The following is a 19,482-nucleotide window of genomic DNA, read 5'->3' on the forward strand; positions in this document are numbered from 1 at the left end:
GGCCGGGGAGGGGGCCGACAGTGGCGGTGCTGCGCTGCGCAGGGGGAAGGAGCGAGGGCGGGCCTGGCGCGGTGAATCCGGCTCCCGCGCGCCCCCTTGCGCGTGTCCTCAGCCGCTCTGCAATGTGACCGCCGGGCTGGCAGAACCCGGGACGCCAGCTCTCGTGAGGAGTGCGGGTGCCAGGCCGAGTCAGCAGCGGGCGGGGGCGCCCAGACCTGTGCTTATGCGCGCGTCTGCAGGCAGCGAGCCCAACGAGGCAAGCTCAGTGGGCATCCCAGTTGAGGATGGGAATGCTGAGCATCCAGGGAGGTTCGAGGCTTCTCCCGGGCCACACAACCGGGAAATGATAGGGCCAGGTTATCATACCCAGGCATTCTGTATTTGGCCTGTTGGAGGCCCTGGCTAGTAAAGATAATTTTGCTGGGTGCTTCTCTAACACCCTGTCTCATTCAAACCCCAACAGCCTCTTTTCTACAGATGGGGAAATTGAAACTCAGAAAAGCGAGGGGCTTGGCCAAGTTCTCACAACCTCGATTCCAGCACAGGCCAATACAGGAGGGAGAACGCACTCCCAGGAAGGAAATTGAGGTTGGGAGGAGCAAAGGGTGCAAATGGTGCAGCAGAAGGGTTTTTAGCAAGTCACCTTGCGCTCCACTGGCCCTCCCAGTGAGAAAAATGCCTACATAGGCAGGGTTTCAGTCTCTGGTGGCTGGCTGGCTGCGTAGCTCACCGCCTGTGCTGCCTTGCTGTAGCTGTTAGGGCATGCGAGCTCCCAGCCAAAGATTCATGCAGTCATAGATGCTTGAAGGTGCTCAGCTTCTGCTGCTTGTAGATGCCTCGGAAGTGCTTTGTGACCACAGCCAAGTCACTTACCCAGTCTATCCTTCTGCTTCTTCCTAGCTAATACCCCAAAGCCTTGCATCCCATAACCTACCCCCCTCCCTCCCGGGGGGACTTTCCAACATCTACAATAAAATGGCTGTTTGTGGCCACTTGTCCATCTTGCCTCCAGTTAGAAGACATAATACTGAGTAGAATTAAGAGACAAGCTACCACTCAGGACATTAACACCCAAATCAGCTTGCTTTAGCAGCCTTCAAAGGCAGAGTCCTACCCCAACCACTCACTTCAATGAGGTGGGGTACCTCTCTGCCCATCTCTCTGAAGACTACTGCACCTGAATACTGGAGGAAGAACGCCAAAGTGGCACTGTGATGCCCAGGTTGAACCAGCTAAAATACCTCTACATCTGTGGGTCACACAAGTTTTATAGTTTGTTGCCAAATTACCAAGGGATTCACAGTTTTAGAGTAGATCACCCTATCTATTTCATTTACTATTTTAACCCCAACCCCAGGCTCTTGCTCCATACCCTGAGATCCCCTAGATGCCAGGGCTGCATTACAAGTCTAGACTCCTCAACTCCAGTATCTAGATGCCAATGCGTATCATTCAGTATAAGTTTCAGAAAAGGCCTTCCTTCCTCTGCATCTTCTTATATGTATACAACAAACATCCTATCAGCAAAAAGAGCTAGAGATATGGCTTAATGGTAAAACAGCTGCCCAGCACACACAAAACCCAGGGTTCAATTAAAGGACTACAACAGCAAACAATACAAATCATTTCATTTGAGCTGGACATAGCAGCTCACACCTACAATCTCCCTTTAGTAGGCTGAGGCAGGACCATTGTGAGTTTGAGGCCATTCTGGGCTATAAAGTAAGACAACAACAAAACAAAAATACAAACTGTAATGTTGCCCAGGACTTCAGGTACCTATAATGCAATGATAATATCACCAATAGCTAACACTTCCCGAATGTTTGCAATGTGTTAGGCCCTAATATGGTATCAATTGTTTTAAACTTCCCAATAGTTTAAGAGAAGGAATTCCTATACCTGTTTCACACGTGGAAATTGAGGTTCTGGGCAGATGAATCTCTTGCCTAAACTATGACTAGGAAGTAATGGGACCAGAACCCATTTCTGCTGCATAAGTACATTTTACCATAAAGAATGCATACTGCTTCTCTTGAATTTAAACACTAATACACAAATTCATTTGTTCAACAAACATTTACTGAAGACCTACTTTATCCTAGGCCTTGTATACACAGTGAACACAAAGACAACTGGAGTGCAACAAGGTCAGGCAATCGGCAGGGCCTTGTAGACCACAGTACAGACTTGACCCAAGGAGCAGTGGGGAAGTTGAGTAGAGTAGTGAAGATCACATGATAAAATCTGTATTTGGGGGCCACTCTAGCTGCTAAGATAATGACCTGTAGATACAGTAGAGGGAAGGAAATAATTTGAAGGAGCCATTTGAGAGTGACAGAAGAAATTGTGAAAAGGAGATGGACTGAGCTCCCTCAAAATAATTCACATAGTAGCTCACACCTGTAATCCTTGCACTTGGAAGGCATAGGCAGGATGATCTCAAGTTTAAGGCCAGCCTCGGCTACATATTGAAACTCTGTCTCAAAAAAGCAAAACAATCTCCCTATCAAAATACAACAAAAATAACATACTTGGGGTTTTAAACATCTTCCTATTAATAAAACAACAACAAACCACCACCACACCAACAACACCACCCTTCAAACCACAGAGAAGCACTTAGTATCTGGATAGTTTGTTTATAGGACACAGTAGGCAGTCTCATCCTATGGCCTAGGATGACCCCCAACTCTCTGCTGAATTCTGAGATAATAGGTGTGAGACACTACTCTTGGTCAAAAACTGATTTTCTAGGGGTTGCAGATGTAGCTCAGTGGTAGAGTGCTTACCTAGCATGCACAAGATCCTGAGTTCAATCTCTAGTACGATAAAGACAAACAAAAACTGATTTTCTAGAGGAAAATAACCGATCTTTTCATGTGATGTATTGTAAACGACTTGGTAGGTTTTTGTTTTGTTTTTTGTTTTTGTTTGAGACAGGGTCTTCCTACAGCCCTAGCTGGCCTGATCACTATGTAGACAAGGCTGGCCTCAGTTTCACAAAGCTCCCCCTGCCCCTGCTTCCTGAATGCTGGGATTAAAGGTGTGCGCCATTGCAGGAGTTACAGACAGTTGTTACCTGCCATGTGGGTGCTGGGAACAGAATCTGGGTCTTCTGCAAGAGCAGCCATTACTCTTAACCACTGAACCATTCTCTCCAACCCCAGTATTTACTTTTTTTTTTTTTTTTCTTTTTGGTCTTTTTGAGACAGGGTCTCCAGCTTGCCTGGAACTCACAGAGATCTGCCTGCCTCTGGCTACCAAGTGCTGACCCAGTATTTGCCATTTTAAATGTCTATTAGTTTATAAGAATATTGAAGACTCACCAGCATAATAGCACAGGCTTATAATCTCAGATACTTGGGAAGCTCAGACAGGAGGACTGTCAGAGTTTCAGGTCAACCTGGGCTACATAATGAGACCCTGTCTAAAGACAAAAAAATGTGCTTGTCAGTGGTAGGGTACTTGCATAACACATATGAGACCCTAGGATCTAATACCAGTAACACACACACACACACACACACACACACACACACAAGTAATTAAGTCTAAGGAGCACATAACAATGGGGGTCAAGGTGATAAAAATCACTAGCCAATAAATGACAAAGGTGATTTGTAAGCCTGACAGGGTGAAAGCTAGACAAATTTTCCCTTCACTTTAGCTAAGAAATGCAGGTAGCAAAACAAAACATGGCTAGAGTCTGTGACTTTGGACTCCACCCTTGACTTCTGAAAAAGAATAATAATTTATAAAGATTAACTGTGATAATAAGCTGTTTGGATCTCAATAATAATAATTCCCGTTTTAATTATTTCAGTGATAAATGGTTAGTTTTTTTCTCTATGATTAATCAAAGCAAGGTTTTATTCCCCACACCTCTTTTGAAGTGAGTGGTTTAAATGATTTTAAGGCAATGGGCAAAATGAACCGGAGAGTCATTTTAGACGCTTTTTTTCCAAGGAAAAATACTAGTGTTATGCTGGACATGGTGGTGCATGCCTTTGATCCCAGCACTCAGAGGCAGAGGCAGGCCTGGTTTGTTTATGGAATTCCAGACCAGGCAGGGCTACAAATGAGACCCTATTTCAAAACAAAACAAAAACAAGGAAAAGAAGAAAGAAGAAAGTGGGGTGGGAGGGAGCAACTAGCGTTAATTTTCTCTATGAACTGGGTTGGGAAGCTCTATAACCTGAAGTTCACCTATGCCTCACTTCTTCATTAGCATCTAAGGAAGGCTTGTCCCCAAAGACTCTATAAAGATGATGGGAGAATAAATGATGTAATTGGGTATACAGCCAGGAAACAAAGGGCTTCAAAAAAATATTCCCCGAATGAGTCGTTTAATCTACTTTTGTCGTTAATTTAATCTGATTATTACTCTACTGAGCACATTGAATTAAGGGAAATTCCCATTGACACGTGATGCCTTCGCATTTCAAGAAAAATATAACACTCCAACTTATTTTTTAAGAGTCAGTAATTCTACTCAACTGTCACGCTCAGCTTTTTGGTCCTTTCGCATGCAGGAGACTCAACGGCTGGAAACGACCAGCGGTTGGGGCTCCCTTTGCCGCACAGCGTGGGCTTTTGTCCTTACAGCTAAGTCTGCAAAGATGAACTTGCAGGCAAGCACACCGCCTCGTATACCCACACCAGCGCATCCTGGCCATCCCCTCTGGGATGGAGTCCCGCCCAGCTTCGGGGTTAAGGGCTGCTCCGCGAGGTGCCAGGGCACCCGGTCCACCCCGAAATGAACCACTGGCGCCTGGTCTTGCCTCGCGGTGCAGAGCTGACTCAGGGGCGCCGGGAGGGCAGGTGCCCGTGCGGCGCGCACTCCCGAAAATGTGGGTCAGCGATTCGCGTCCTGGCCTCGGGGTCACCTCCTCCCGCATCCCTGCTCTCCGCATCAACGACACGGTTCCCTGGAGGGAGCGGGTGCTCAAGTTTCCCAGGAACTCGGACATGGGGATGCGCCAGCTCGGGAGGGGCGGGCTAGACCCCAGGCAACCACAGATACAGAGGGAGGGACAGCGCTGCCAGGCAGGAGGACTGGTCTTGGGGGACAGCCGGAGCCCTCCGGCTCCGCAGCTGCCCGCCGTCCCCGGGTCCCCGAGCCCCACGGCAGGGGGATGCCTGCGGGCGTCCGCTCCTGCGCCCGGCGCTCTCTGTAGCGCAGCTCCGCACCCGGCCGTCCCCCTGCGTTGGTCACCGGAGCAAATACCTCTAGCCATGGCTGGGTTCTGTCACCTCCGGGGATCTCCCGGGAAACCTAGCTTTCGAAAAAAGTTGCAACTGTGGCCAACTGCTCCGCGGGGCCGCGGCTGCAGGTGCTGATTGGCGCGGCCGCCCGCTCCTTCGCAGGATGCCCATCGTGATAGGTCGGCTCGCGGCCAGGGCCCGCCCTTCTCCCTGCCTCCCTGGCGGGGGCGGAGCCATCAGCCGCACTTTTCTACAAACGCTTTCCCGACAGGTCCAGGTTGAGGAGGTTGGGGGTGGTGGTGGTGTTTAAATTTGATCATCTCCCAGCGTTGATTGGCTGAGCTGGAAGGACTCTCAAGCTGCTATTGGAAGGGAGTGTCCGCTAGCTCCTCTCTCTCCAGTTCTGACGCTCCACCTCGGGCCCTTTCGTCACGCGGTTGGAGAACTCGGCAAAGAGATGAACGTGATTGGAGACTTCCAGTTTATCTTAGGCTTGACCGGAAGTCGGACCTTTGAACTCTCGACCTCTCCTTATGGTTTTTGGAATCCTAACTTGTTCAGAAGTTTGTGATCTTCAACATTTTGACCCCCACCCTCACTTTGGCCCATTCATTGCTGAGTTTGGAAGGCTTACTGAAAATAGGCTTACTCCAGTATCTTAAACTCTGGGCAAAGCTAGTTGGGTCAGTGGGTAAATTCAGAATCTCATAAATGTGGAGCAACCCACCTACCTATTTTTAGAGATGGAGTAATAGACGATACGGAAAACTTATTTAATGCCAAGATCACCCAGCCATTTCTCTTCAGGTCCTGGATAAATATCAGGACTGCCAGCTTACCATGTAGCTCCAGGGAAGTAACCCTGTGGGTAGCAACACACCCAAGGTCCCAGATAGGCACAGGTGTCCTGGCTGATCTTTGCTTTAGACCCAGGGAAGGTGTCCAGTTACTGCTGTTTCCTGAGGTTTCCTCCTGGGGATGTGGGAAGAGGTTACTACCCATTCTATTTGGGGACTAAGAACATTTTGGACACCCCACCATTGCCAAGGATCTTACCACTGCACCAGGGGTGTAGGAACGCAGAATGAAATGGTGCAGTGGCTGGGCATGTGGCTGAGAGGTAGGGCTTGTGCCTAGGACACAGGGCCTTGGGTTGGATCTCCAGCACCAGGAAAAAAAAGGGGTGGTGGTGAGAAGGTATAGGTGCAAACACTGGGCAAAGTAGAAAGTGACACTTTGTGCTACCTCACTGTGTACCTTCAGTAGAGTATTTTAGCCCTCTGATTCTATTTCCTCTGCTGTCAAATGATAGAGGTTAGCAGGACTTGGTGACACAGGCCATAATCTCAACTACTCTGAACACTGAGGCAGGAAGATCACAAGTTCAGGCTTATGTGAGCTACAGAGTAAGTTCAAGACCAGCACAGAGAACTAAGTCTGACAATAAAAACCAAGAAAGCTGGCATGGTGGTGCATACCTTTAATCCCAGCATTTGAGAGGCAGAGGCAAGTGGATCTTGTGCATTCAAGGCCAGCCTGGTCTATGTAGCAAGTTCCAGACCAATCAGGGCAACATAATGAGACCCTGCCAACTACTCTTACCACTCCCAGCCCCACCCCCACCCCCACACACAAAGACAAAGGTAAAGATAAAGTTAACACTTGGGAGGCAGAGGCAGGTAGATCTCTGTGAGTTCAAGGCCAGCCTGGTCTACATAGAAAGTTCCAGGCCAGCTAGCTGGGGTTACAAGGAGACCCTGTCTCAAAAAGACCAAAAAAAAATTAGATAAAGTTAAGCTGTGGGCGCCCAAGGATCCCAGAGATATGTAGAGGCACTCTAAAATAAAATGTATTAATTCAGAGCTGGGTGTGATAGTTCAGATCTACACTCCCAAAGCTTGGTAGGATGAATCATGAGGATTCTTGTGAGTTTAGGCCATGCTCAGCTACTGTGAGGAGGCAGAGACAGGATGATGATTGGGAGTTCAAGGTCACCCTTAGCTACAGTGTGAGATACTGTCTCAGAAAAAAATATTAAAGGGTGGTAAGATGGCATGGTAGGTAAAGGCACTTGCTGCTAAGGATCTGAGTTCAATTCCTAGGTCCCACATGGTGAAATGAGAGAGCCAACTCCTGCAAGTTGTCCTCTGACCCCTACACATGCACTGTGTAGCATGCACAAACAAATAAATGTTTTGTTTTTTGAAACAGGGTCTCACTATATAACCTCGGTTGTTCAGGAATTTGGTATGTAGCTCAAGCTGGCTTCAAATTCAGAGATTCACCTGTTTCTGCCTCCTGATTGCTGGGACTAAAGGCATATACCACCATACCCAATGCAATAAATGTAATTTTTTTAATTAAAAAACATCATTAGCCAAGCATGGTGTTGCACTTCTTAATGCCAGCACTCTAGAGGTAGAGGCAGGCAGATCTCTGTGAGATTGAGGCCAGCCTGGTCTACATAATGAGTTCCAGGCCAACTGGGACTACAGGGAGACCCTGTCTCAAAAACAAACATACAAACAAATCATTAATTAAACCTTTTATTTATACAGGGGCAGACTTGCCTTGAATTTACTATTTGCTTTCCTCAGCTTCCTACTGCTAGAATTACAATTGTGTACCACTGTACCCAGCAAAAAGGTAATTTAAAAAATGATAAACAAAAACAGGACTTGGGAGGTAGCTCAGTTGTGGAGTGCTTACCTAGCATGCATAAGACCCTGGGTTTGATCCTAAGCATAACATAGACAGCATGTAGTGACATGCCTGTAATCCCAGCATATGAGTAGTGGAGGGAGGAGGATCACCAGTTCAGTATCATCCTCTTCTGGTTCACCAAGCCCAGGGGAGAATTGCTTCTTTACCTTGATGAAGTCAGAGAAATTGTCTTTGAATTGGCAGCTATAGTCAGGCCTGATGGCACACACCTGTAATCCCAGTACTCAGGAGGTAGAAGTAGGAGGATCAGGAGTTCAAAGCCAGCCTGGGCAATGTGAGAGCTCAATGCCCTCTCACCCAAAATAGATTTGGTAAATTATACTCTAAACAAAGAAGATCCAAAGGAAGGGCTGGGGGCATAGCTCAGTAGTGGCACCCCTGCCTAACATGTACAAAGCCCTGAGTTCAATTCCTAGCACCACACACACACACACACGAGAGAGAGACAGAGACAGAGACAGAGACAGAGACAGAGAGACAGAGAGAGGAGAGAGAGAACAAGAACTTCTTGGTGAAGGAATGGTCAGTATAAGAGGAAAATAAGAAATGTAATTGGGATTGAGTATATAATTGAGTACATGATGGCAGGAAAGGAGAGAATGGGGCTGGAAAGACAGTCAGCAACTGGACCATCTAGGTTCTTAAAGAACTGTGCTGGATTCTCAGTTGTAGTCCATTTTTCTTTCCTTTTAAAAAACTTTTAGTATGGGGGCTGGAGAGACGGCTTGGCAGTTAAGAACACTGGGTGTTCTTGCAGAAGACCCAGGTTCAAATCCCAGCACCCACATGGCAGCTAACTACTGTCCAAAACTCCAGTTCCAGGGGATCCAATGGCCTCTTCTGTCCTCCACGGGCATTGCCATAAGATAAAAATAATAAATAAAATATTTTTTTTAAAAAATTGAGTATGCAGGTGCGTGCATGCGTGCGTGTGTGTATGTGGGGAGGTGCCCATGCCATAGCCCATGTGTGGAGGTCAGAGGATAACTTGAAGGCCAGGTGTTCTCTCCTTCCATATGGGTTCCAGGACTGAAATTAAGGCTATCAGCCTAGGTGGTAAGAGCCTTTACTTGCTAAGCCATCTTGTTCGCTATTCGAGTCTACTTTTCTACTCTGCAGTACTAGACAGTGGCATGTCATAAGTGATAGCAAGAGCCTGCTGGGTTCTGTCATTAGGAGGGAACACAGGACAGGAAGATAAAAAGGGTCCAGCTCATGCCTTTTTGTTTGTCCTTCTGGCCTAATAGTGACTTTCCACCCTGGCAGTGGCATCAGTCTTTCCAGGTTCTTTCCACACTCTGAGAGACAGCCTCTGTGGGAGGCTACAGTGTGCCAGCAGCCAGAGTTCCCAGGGCTGTCGAAATGAGGCAGGATAGAAAGTCAGGGAAGTTAAGGGGACATGGGAGGGAGAGTAGCTCCTCACCTGGAGCATGGCTGAAGCCTCTTGTGGTTGAGAGTCAAGGATTCCAGCACAACTAACATTTACTATGAAGGTAGCCTACATGGAGACAATATTATTTTTTTAAATTGTGGGGTGGGGAGGGGGTGCAGCACACATACGGAGTTCAGATGACATTTTTCAGGGAGTCATGAAAAATGACTTTAACCATGTGGCGCATGGAGATCAAACTCAGGTCACTAGGCTTGCTTGGAACAGCATTCCCAACTGTAAACCTGTAAGTTTGTAGGAAACTCCCAAGAGCCTCCTCTTGTGTAAGTTTTATGACTCCTGGTTTTATATCTTAGAAGATTGCAGCCCTACCCTAGGCACCTCCAGACCCACCCTATAACCTCACTTTTCAAAACAAGCAAAAGAGATAGAGGAGAGAATTGAGCAGTGCAATTCTGAAAGCCTCCAAAATTCTGTATGCAGCTAGGGAGACTTAATGAAGACTCTTCAGAAGCCCACAACCACACTTGGGTGTGTACTAGTCTTTTCCTGAGGGCCTTGCTTTCTATTAATCCCGATGCCTGAATCTACTGATCTTGCTTCCTAATAAGCCTTTAATCCCAGCACTGGGAAGGCAAAGTCAGGCAGATCGCTGTGAGTTTGAGGTCATCCTGGTCTACATAGCAAATTCTAGGCCAGTCAGAGCCATATAAGAAGCTCCTCTTTCAAAACAAACAAATGCAAAACAAAGCAACAGTAATAAAAATACCTCTAGGGCTAGAGAGATGGTTAAGTGGTTAAGAGCGCTTGCTGCTCTTGCAGCAGACATGAGTTCAGTTCCCAGAAACCATGTTGGGTGGTTCACTACTGCCTGTAACTCCAACTCCAGCTCCAGGGGATCTGACATGTCTGACCTCCAAGGGCACATGCACAGACCCACACCCACCTACACACATACACATAATTAAAAATAATAAAAATAAATCTTAAAAAGAAACACCTCCAGCCGGGCGTGGTGGTGCACGCCTGTAGTCCCAGCACCTGGGAGGCAGAGGCAGGCATATCTCTGTGAGTTCAAGGCCAGCCTGGTCTACATAGTGAGTTTTAGGCAGCTGGGGCCTAAGGGAGACCCTGCTTCAAAAAGACCAAAAAAAGAAGAAGAAACACCTCCAGGCTTTACCTGAGTAGAAGTTTTTGAAAAGAACTCCTTAGATTGACGCACATAACAGGAGGGAGCTGTGTCTCCGGCCCACATGCCACTGCCTATGACAGAAGGCTCTCCAACAACATGGCAGTGCTCTTTCCTGCCGTGGTCAGGAAGCAGCTCCATGGAAGTCCTCCAGTGTTGTAGGCTCTGCTCACTCAAACCTGCTGTCTTATTCTCCAGCCCTGTAGGTAGAAACTGCTTCCTGTGCTGTTACTTAAGTTTCCTCCAAGTTCCCTTTTCATTCTTCTAATCCTCCACTACCTGCTTAACAAATTTCCTATTTAAAATTCTTCAAGCTGGGTGTGGTGGCCCGTGCCTGTAAGTCCAGCACTGAGGAGGTTGAGACAGGATTGTCAAGAGTTTGAGGTCATCTTATACATATATATATATGGAACAATAGTTTTAAAAATTATTATTAGCTGGGCATGGTGGCGCACGCCTTTAATCCCAGCACTCGGGAGGCAGAGACAGGCGGATCTCTGTGAGTTCAAGGCCAGCCTGGTCTACATAGTGAGTTCCAGGCCAGCTGGGGCTACAGGGAGACCCTGTCTCAAAAGGACAAAAAAAAATTATTGTTAAAAATTAAGAATAAAGGAGCCAGGTGTGGTGGCGCATACCTTTAATCCCAGCACTTGGGAGGCAGAGGCAGGAGGATCTTTGTGAGTTCAAGGCCAGCCTTGTCTACATAGTGAGTTCCAGGACAGCTGGGGCTACAGGAAGACTCTGTCTCAAAAAGACCAAAAAATAAAAAATTAAAAAATTAAAAATTAAAAATAAGAATAAAATAATAAGGTGGGTGTGGTGGCAAATGCCTGTAATCTCAGCACTTGGGAAGATGAGGCAGGAGAACTGAGTTTGATAGCAGCCTGGAATATTCAAAATAACAAAAATAACTATATGGATATGTGAAATTATATAGAAAGATGTACAATGGGATATTACAATTTTAAAATAAAACTTTAAAAAATGTTTTATTATTTGTATTTTATGTGTATGTGTGTATTGTCTGCATGTAGGCAAGTGCACCCATGTCATGCAATGCCCTCGAAGGTCAGAAGAGGCTGTAGGACCCCTGGACCTGGAGTTACGGATAGTTGTTAGCTGCCATGTGGGTGCTGGGATTCAAACCTGGGTCTTCTGCAAGAACAACCAGTGTTCTTAACTGCTGAGCCATCTCTTCAGCCCCCTGGGATATTAAAATTTTAAATATGGGAATGAAATATATCTAGAGAATTTTCATTTGTGTCTAGGTGGACATGTGTGTGGGTGTGCAAATGTCTGTGCATGTACAGGACAGAGGACAGACAACCTTGGATGTTGTTCCTCTGTGCCATCCAACTTTTCTTTTTTTTTCTCTTTTGAGACAGGATCTCTCTATAGCCCCAGCTGTCCTGGAACCTGCTATGCAGACCAGGCTGGCCTCGAACTCTCAGAGATCAGCCTGCCTCTGCCTCCCAAGTGCTGGGATTAAAGGTGTGTGCCACCATGCCTAGCTGCCGTCCAATTGTTTTGTAGACTACACTGGCTGGCCAGGAGTCCCAGGGATCTTCCTTTTCTATCTCCTCAGTCTTAGAAGTAATGTGTGTGCCATTCTATTCAGCTCATTTTCACATGGGACTGGGGATCAAACTCAGGTCCTTGTGCCTGCAAGGCAAACATTTTTCCCACTGAACTAACTCTCCAGATCCCCTTCTTTTGATGATGGCAGTGAGTATTAGTTTTAGTTTTTTGAGACAGGGTCTCCCAGTAGCCCCAGCTGGCCTGGAACTGGATATTTAGACCAGCGCGGCCTCTAATTCACAGAGAACAGCCTGCTTCTCCCTCCAGAGTGCTGGGATTAAAGGTATGTGCCACCATGCCAGGCATTTGTTTTGTTTTTTTGAGACAGGGTTTCATCTAGTCCAGGCTGGCTTCAAACTCACTTTGTATAGAGAGAGGGTGGGCCTGAACTCCGATCCTCCTACCTCTACCTCCCAAGTGCTGGGATTACAGGCTTTTATCACCACACTGGGCTACTTCTTGTTCTTTTATTTTGCTCTTACCTTTAAAATCTTATTAAGTTGCTATTATTTCAGAATAAATAGGAGATTTGAGTGTTCTCAAGTTATGGGGGTTAGGTACTGGAGTCAGTCCAAGAAACCGATTGTTTTTACAGAAACAGAGGGAACACCTTACATATGTCCCTTTTAGGAAACCTTAAAAGAACTGATACAGCATAGCATATTTCCTATAGCAAATGCCTAGAGCAAATATGAACACAAAGGTTACCTGAGAGTAGAGAAAGTAATTAATCATAGCACTAGTGCAGCCACCTTCAGAAACAGGATCTAGAGGCTGTAGATGGGGCAACGATTCTGAGTGCTTCCTGCTCTTCAGCAGTCATATCACACAGCTCACAACTGTTACAGGATGGAATTTGCAAAAAATCACCAACACCACTTTAAGAAAAGTAGCAAGGTAAATTTTATTTTTCAACCAGCCAGGCTGTCTATCTCGGGAGTAGAAGCAGCCCTGATGATTGTCAGGTTACAGAAATATTAATCAAACAGGACACTTGTAAACCAATCAGGTTTGTACAACATAGCAGAACTTTGAATCTATTAATCAACAACCAATCATTATACAGACAAGTGATACAGTCATATAAGTTGGCAATCAACTTTGTAATTTTATAATTAGTCAACTTCCTAGCCATAACAAATACAGTAAGAAAGCTGGAATCAGCAGTTACAGGGGGGCGGGGTCATACAATAACAGGGTGGTCTTTGTGTCAAGTTGACCTAAAATAGCAAGTGAGTTACAGAAGCGAAAATAAGCAGTTAGCCAGATGTGAAATGTCTGGAATTAGCACATTCTATGGTTCATGGCTCATTTCCCAAGACCCAAGGTTGTCCCCCTTTTCCTTTTGGTGTGGAGCAGAGTTGTTGCTAAAATGGCTCTGAACAGAATGGAGTAACTTAGGTAAGTTTGCTGAGCCAGTTCAACAACTGCCTGTAATTCCCTCTGTAGGCACCAGCAGGCATAGGTACATACACACAGGAAGATACACTCACATACACATACACAAAAATAAGACAAAGATTTAAATAAACAAAGAGATAACAAAATTGAAACTGGTCCTATTAAGCAGACATTCTGGAAAGGCACCATAGTACACTAAGATTCCAAACTTCAAAACAGATGTGGTCAACTTACAACACTCTTTTGCAATCTATTTGTCCTTTGCTTAAAGTCATTCATTGACTTCCCAATTATAGTCTCTGTGACAGAATTCAGTTGGGAAAACAGAATTTTGGTTCTTTTCTTTTCTTTCTTTCTTTCTTTCTTTCTTTCTTTCTTTCTTTCATTCTTTCTTTTTCTCCCAGTAACCCCAGCTGGCCTGGAACTCACTATTTAGACCAGGCTGGCCTCCAACTCACAGAGATCTGCCTGCCTCTGCCTCCCAAGTGTTGGGATTAAAGGCGTGCACCACCACGCCCAGTCTTTCTTTCTTATGTGTGTTCATGTGTGGTATTTTCATGTGTGTTTGTTTGTCAGTATGCATGTAGAGGACAGAGGTCAATGTCAGGCGTCTATCTCCCTCTCTCCCTCCCTTCCTTCTTTCCTTCCTTTCTTTTTTAACAGGATCTCACTATGTAACCCTGGGCTAACCTGGAGCTTCCTGTGGAGACCAGGCTGTCCTCAATCTCACAGAGATCTTCCTGCCTCTGCCTCAAGAGTATTGGAATTAGAGGCCTGCAGCACCATGCCTGGTCTTTAAGTTTTTTGTTTTTGTTCTTTTTTAGGTATATGTACCTGTGTATCTATGTGTGAGTATGTGCATGTGAATACTGGTGCCCACAGGGTCCACAGGCATTGGATCTTCCTGGAACTGGGGTTACAGGTGATTGTGAGGTACCCAATGTAGGTGCTAGGAACTTCTTGGTCCTTTGCAAAAGCAGAATATATGCTTTAACTGCTGGTCCAAATGTCCTGACTGACTTGGAACTGTCTATGTCCACCAGCCCTAAACTCACATAGATCCTCCTGCCTCTCCAGTGTTCGGATCAATGGCAAGTACTTCCAAACCTGATTCAAATTGATTTTTTAAAATATTTATTGTTTTTATTTTATGTATGTGAGTGTATTGCTTGCATGTGTGTAAGTGTACCCGTATCATGCAGTGCTCTCAAGCTCTTGGAGGTTGGAAGAAGGTGTCAGATTCCCTGAAACTGGAGTTATGGACAGTTGTTAGCCGCCATGTGGGTGCTGAGAATCAAACCCGGGTCCTCTGCAAGAGCAGCCAGTTCTCTTAACCACTGAGTTATCTCTCCAGCCCCTCAAACTGATTTTTTTTTTAATAAGGGGCTGGAGAGTTGTCTCAGCAGTTAAGAGCACCAACTGCTCTTACAGAGGACCCGGGTTCGATTCCCGGCACCCACATGATGGCTACGAACGGTCCAGTTCCAGGGGAATCTGAAGCCCTCTTCTGACCTCCGAGGCATTGCATGACACAGGTGCACTCACATACATGCAGGCAATACACATAAAATAAAAATAAATAAAATATTTTTAAAAAATTATTTTAGCAGAGCTGGAGAGATGGCTCAGCGGTTAAGAACACTGGTTATTCTTGCAGAAGACTCGAGTACAAATCCCAGCACCCACATGGCAGCTAACAACTGTTCATAACTCCAGTGCCAGGGGATCCGACAGCCTTTTCTGACCTCCGAGGGCAATGCACGACAGGGGTGCACTAACCTACATTCAGGCAATACATGCATACACATAAAATAAAAATAATAAATAAAATTTAAAAAATTATTTTAGAGGCTGAAAGATGGCTCAATGGTTAAGAGTACTGGCTGATCTTGAAGTGGACCCAGGTTCAGTTCCCAGCATCTATATGGCAACTAACAGCTAACTGTAACTCCAGTTCCAGGGGATCCAAAAACCGTTTTTGGCCTCTGCAGGCATTGCATGTCATGGATACATCTATAATAATGCATGAGGAGACAAGCGTGGTGACACATGCCTTTTGTCCCAGCACTCAGGAGGAAGAAGCAGGTGGATCTCTGTGAGTTCAAGGCTAGCCTGGTCTACATAGTGAGTTCCAGACCACCTGGGGCTCCTGGGAGACCCTGTCTCAAAAAGACCAAAAAACAAACAAACAAACAAAAAAGCATGCAAAATACTCATACTCATAAAATAAAAATAAGTAAATCAAACAAAAAGAAAATCTAAAACTTTATTTTAAATTATATATGTATATATTTTTCTTATTTTGTTTGGGTCAGGATCTCACCATTTAGCCCTGGCTAGCCTGGAACTCACTATTTTTTTAAAAATATATTTTATTTATTATTATTATTATTATTATTTGTGGTGCTGGGGGTGGAACACAGGACCTCATGTGCAGCTAGAGAAGAGCTCTACCACTGAGCTACATTTTCCAGTCCCCTTTTAAAAAGTATTTTGAGACAGGGTCTCTGAAAGTTACCCAGGCTGGCTTTGAGTGTAAGATCCTTCTGCCTTCATGTCCATAGTGCTGGGTCTAGGCATGCCCCAACATCCTTGGCTTTCTACCTTTCTTAACAAGTGTTCATTTCTTACAAGATTTGCCTATGGTTGTAGACGAGCCTAATAAATAGCCAGATTTTAGCAAGAAAAACTCAAGTGTAGTATATAATTAGTTATAGAAGCTAAACCTCCTTAGTGGTCTGTTAAAATATATCAGTCAACTTAACATGACTATAGTAGGTTTACTCTTAATATTTCTTAGTTAGAATTTTGACATTTTTATTTTATGTGTATGAGTGTTTTACTTGTATGGATGTGTACCCATGTAATGCAATACCCACAGAGGACCAAAGAAGGCATTGGTTACCTTGGAACTGGAGTTATGGTAGGTTGTTAGCCACCCTGTGGGTGATAGGATTTGAACCTGGGTACTCTGCAGGAGCAGTCTGTGCTCTTAACAGCTGAACCATCACTCTAGCTCAGTAGAACATATTTTAAATAGCTTTTTAAACTAACATTTTAGCCAATAAAAATATTTTTATCTCAACATACGGCTACAAGACCACAGTCCTTTGAGTAGGATGACGTCAGTCTCCCTGTAACCCCAGCTGTCCTGGAACACACTATGTAGACCAGGCTGGCCTTGAACTCACAGAGATCCACCTGCCCCTGCCTCCTGAGTGCTGGGATTAAAGGCGTGTGCCACCACGCCCAGCTATTTTTTTTTTTTAATGTGTATGAGTGTATTGCCTGTATGTATGTGAGGGCACCAGTGTCATGCAATGCTGTGGAGCTCATAAGAGGGCTTTGGATTCCCCTGGAACTGGAGTTAAGGAGGGTTCACAGCTGCCATGTGGGTGCTGGGAATTGAACCTGGGTCCTCTGCAAGAGCATTCAGCGCTCTTAACTGCTGAGCCATCTCTCCAGCTCATGAACTCACTATTGTAGACCAGGCTGACTTCAGACTCACCAGTGTCATGCAATGCTGTGGAGCTCATAAGAGGGCTTTGGATTCCCCTGGAACTGGAGTTAAGGAGGGTTCACAGCTGCCATGTGGGTGCTGGGAATTGAACCTGGGTCCTCTGCAAGAGCATTCAGCGCTCTTAACTGCTGAGCCATCTCTCCAGCTCATGAACTCACTATTGTAGACCAGGCTGACTTCAGACTCACAGAGATTTATCTTCCTCTGTCTCCAGTGTTAGGATTAAAGGTGTATCCCTCCACACCTGTCTAAATTATATTTTTATTTATTTTGTGTGCATATATGTGCATGGGAGAGCACATATACACCATGTACATGTGTGGAGGTCAGAGCACAACTCTGTGGAGTAAGGTTTTCTCCTTGCACTATTATGTGGGTCCTAGGTCTCAAACTCAGGTCCTCAGACTTGCATGGCAAGCAGACTACCCACTGAGCTATCTCACTGGCCCTTATTATTTTTGAGTTTTCTATTTTTTGTGTGTATGTGGTATGTGTGCTTGTGTGCATGTGGGTATGAAGGCCTGAGGTTGATGTAGAGTGTCTTTTTGATTACTCTCTCCTTATATTCAGAGGCAGGGCTCTTGCTGAACCCAGAGTGTGCTGATTTGGATAATCTAGCTAGCCAGCTTGCTCCAGGGATCTCATTTTTGCCCCAGTTCAGGAATAGCAGGCAGGCTGCCATGCTCTGGCAGCATTTATGTAGGTGCTAGAGATATGAACTCTGATCCTTATACTTACATGGCAAATGCTTTACCCACTGAGTCATCTCCCAACCCAGGTTTGAGCCTTAATACTAAAGATATAAATGGCTCATCAGGTCCCTTCTTGAAATACTGTATATAGCATTGCCTAGAACTTATGTAGGCTCTCTCGCATACTTCAATCTCTAGATGATTTACAGTGCCCAAAAAAGTATAAATGCTAGGTACATAACTGTTTAAGCTGGTCAGTAAAGTGCTTGCTGTGCAAATATGAGGACCTGAGTTTGGATCCCCAGCACCCATATAAAAATCAAGGTATAGTGGCAAGTGTCTGTAATGCCAGCACTGGGAGGCAGAGACAGGCAGATCCCTGGACCTAACTGTCCTGGAAGCCCAGCTGAATCAGCAAGTTTCAAGCCACTGAAAGACACTGTCTCAGAAAATGAGGCAGAGACTGCCAGGCATGGTGGCATACGCCTTTTAATCACAGCACTCAGGAAGCAGAGGCAGGCGGATATCTGTGAGATTGAGGCCAGCCTGGTCTACAAAGTGAGTTCCAGGCCAGCTGAGGTGACTGGGAGACTCTATCTAAAGAAGACCCAAAACAAAACAAAACAAAATGCAAAAAAAAGAAAGAAAAGAAAAGAAAAGAAGGCAGAGAACAAGGAGCTCAGCTGACTATGCTGACTTTTGTCCTCCACATGCATGTGCAGTCATGCACAAATACACTTGCATGCATACATGTGCATACATATATGCACACACATATGTATACATACACATACACAAAGAAACAAATAGTTGTTATGCTTTAAGGTTTAGGGAATGAATATCTGTTCATGTTTAGAACAAATATAATTATATATTCAAATTATTTTTACATTTATTTATTTAGTATGTACATGTGTGTATGTGTGGGCCTGCAAGTGTCACAGCTCTCATGTGGAGGCTAGAGGGCAACTTGTAAGAGTTGGTTCTCTCCATCTACCATAGGGGCCCAGGGGATTAAACTGGTTGTCAGGCTTGGCAGCAGGTGCCTTAACCCTCTAAGTCATCTCACCAGCTGCAAATATAATTTTTTTCCAAATATTTTCAATCCTGGGTTGGTTGAATTCCTGGATGTGGAACCCAGAGATTCAGTGGACTGGCTGAATTAGAAAGATTCAGTCAGTGGTCATTGTAGTCAGCTAACACTGTCTCATTTGTCTACCACAAATACACACACACACACACACACACACACACACACATATATATATAATATGACACATATGTACACAGATTCCTCTTTATACACATATCAATATATAAAGTATAGATACTGTGTAGAATTAGATCTAAAGCAACTGAGAGTAAAGCAATGCTATTTACACCATGGTTTCTTGGTAGCTTTACTTGTTTTTTTTTTATTGAACACAGGGCCCTATGTATACTGGGCAATAGTCTACCGACTGAGCTGCATCCCATGGGTTTGTTAGGAGTAAGTGAAAGAATGAGTATAAGTAGGATATGGTGGTACTTGCCTTTAGCTCTAGGATACCAGAGGCAGATTCAGGCCAGTCTCTGTGAGTTCCAGGTCAATCTTGCCTACACAGGGAATTCCAGGTCAGCCAGGGCTACACACTTTGTTCTCAAAAAAAGAACAAACATGCTGGGCATGGTGGCACAACCTTTAATCCTAGCAGAGGCAGAACCAGGTGGATCTCTGTGGGACCAAGGCCAGCCTGGTCTATATAGAGAGTACCAGTCAAGTTGGGGCTATAGAAAGACC

At 45.2% G+C, this 19,482-nt stretch overlaps 1 protein-coding gene across 1 annotated transcript in view; it reads right to left on the bottom strand.

The window, feature by feature from the left end:
* The window catches only part of Kmt5a (lysine methyltransferase 5A), a 23,150-nt gene extending 17,840 nt beyond the window's left edge, over window positions 1-5,310 (bottom strand). Inside the window, exon 1 of the mRNA XM_008839293.3 lies at window positions 5,231-5,310. Within this exon, the coding sequence (XP_008837515.2) occupies window positions 5,231-5,240 (10 nt within the window). The 5' untranslated portion in view covers window positions 5,241-5,310. The remainder of the gene's footprint in view (window positions 1-5,230) is intronic.
* Window positions 5,311-19,482: the final 14,172 nt, after the last annotated feature.

Source organism: Nannospalax galili, unplaced genomic scaffold (assembly GCF_000622305.1).
Source record: "Nannospalax galili isolate Female #2095 unplaced genomic scaffold, S.galili_v1.0 scaffold218, whole genome shotgun sequence".
Classification (NCBI taxonomy): domain Eukaryota; kingdom Metazoa; phylum Chordata; class Mammalia; order Rodentia; family Spalacidae; genus Nannospalax; species Nannospalax galili.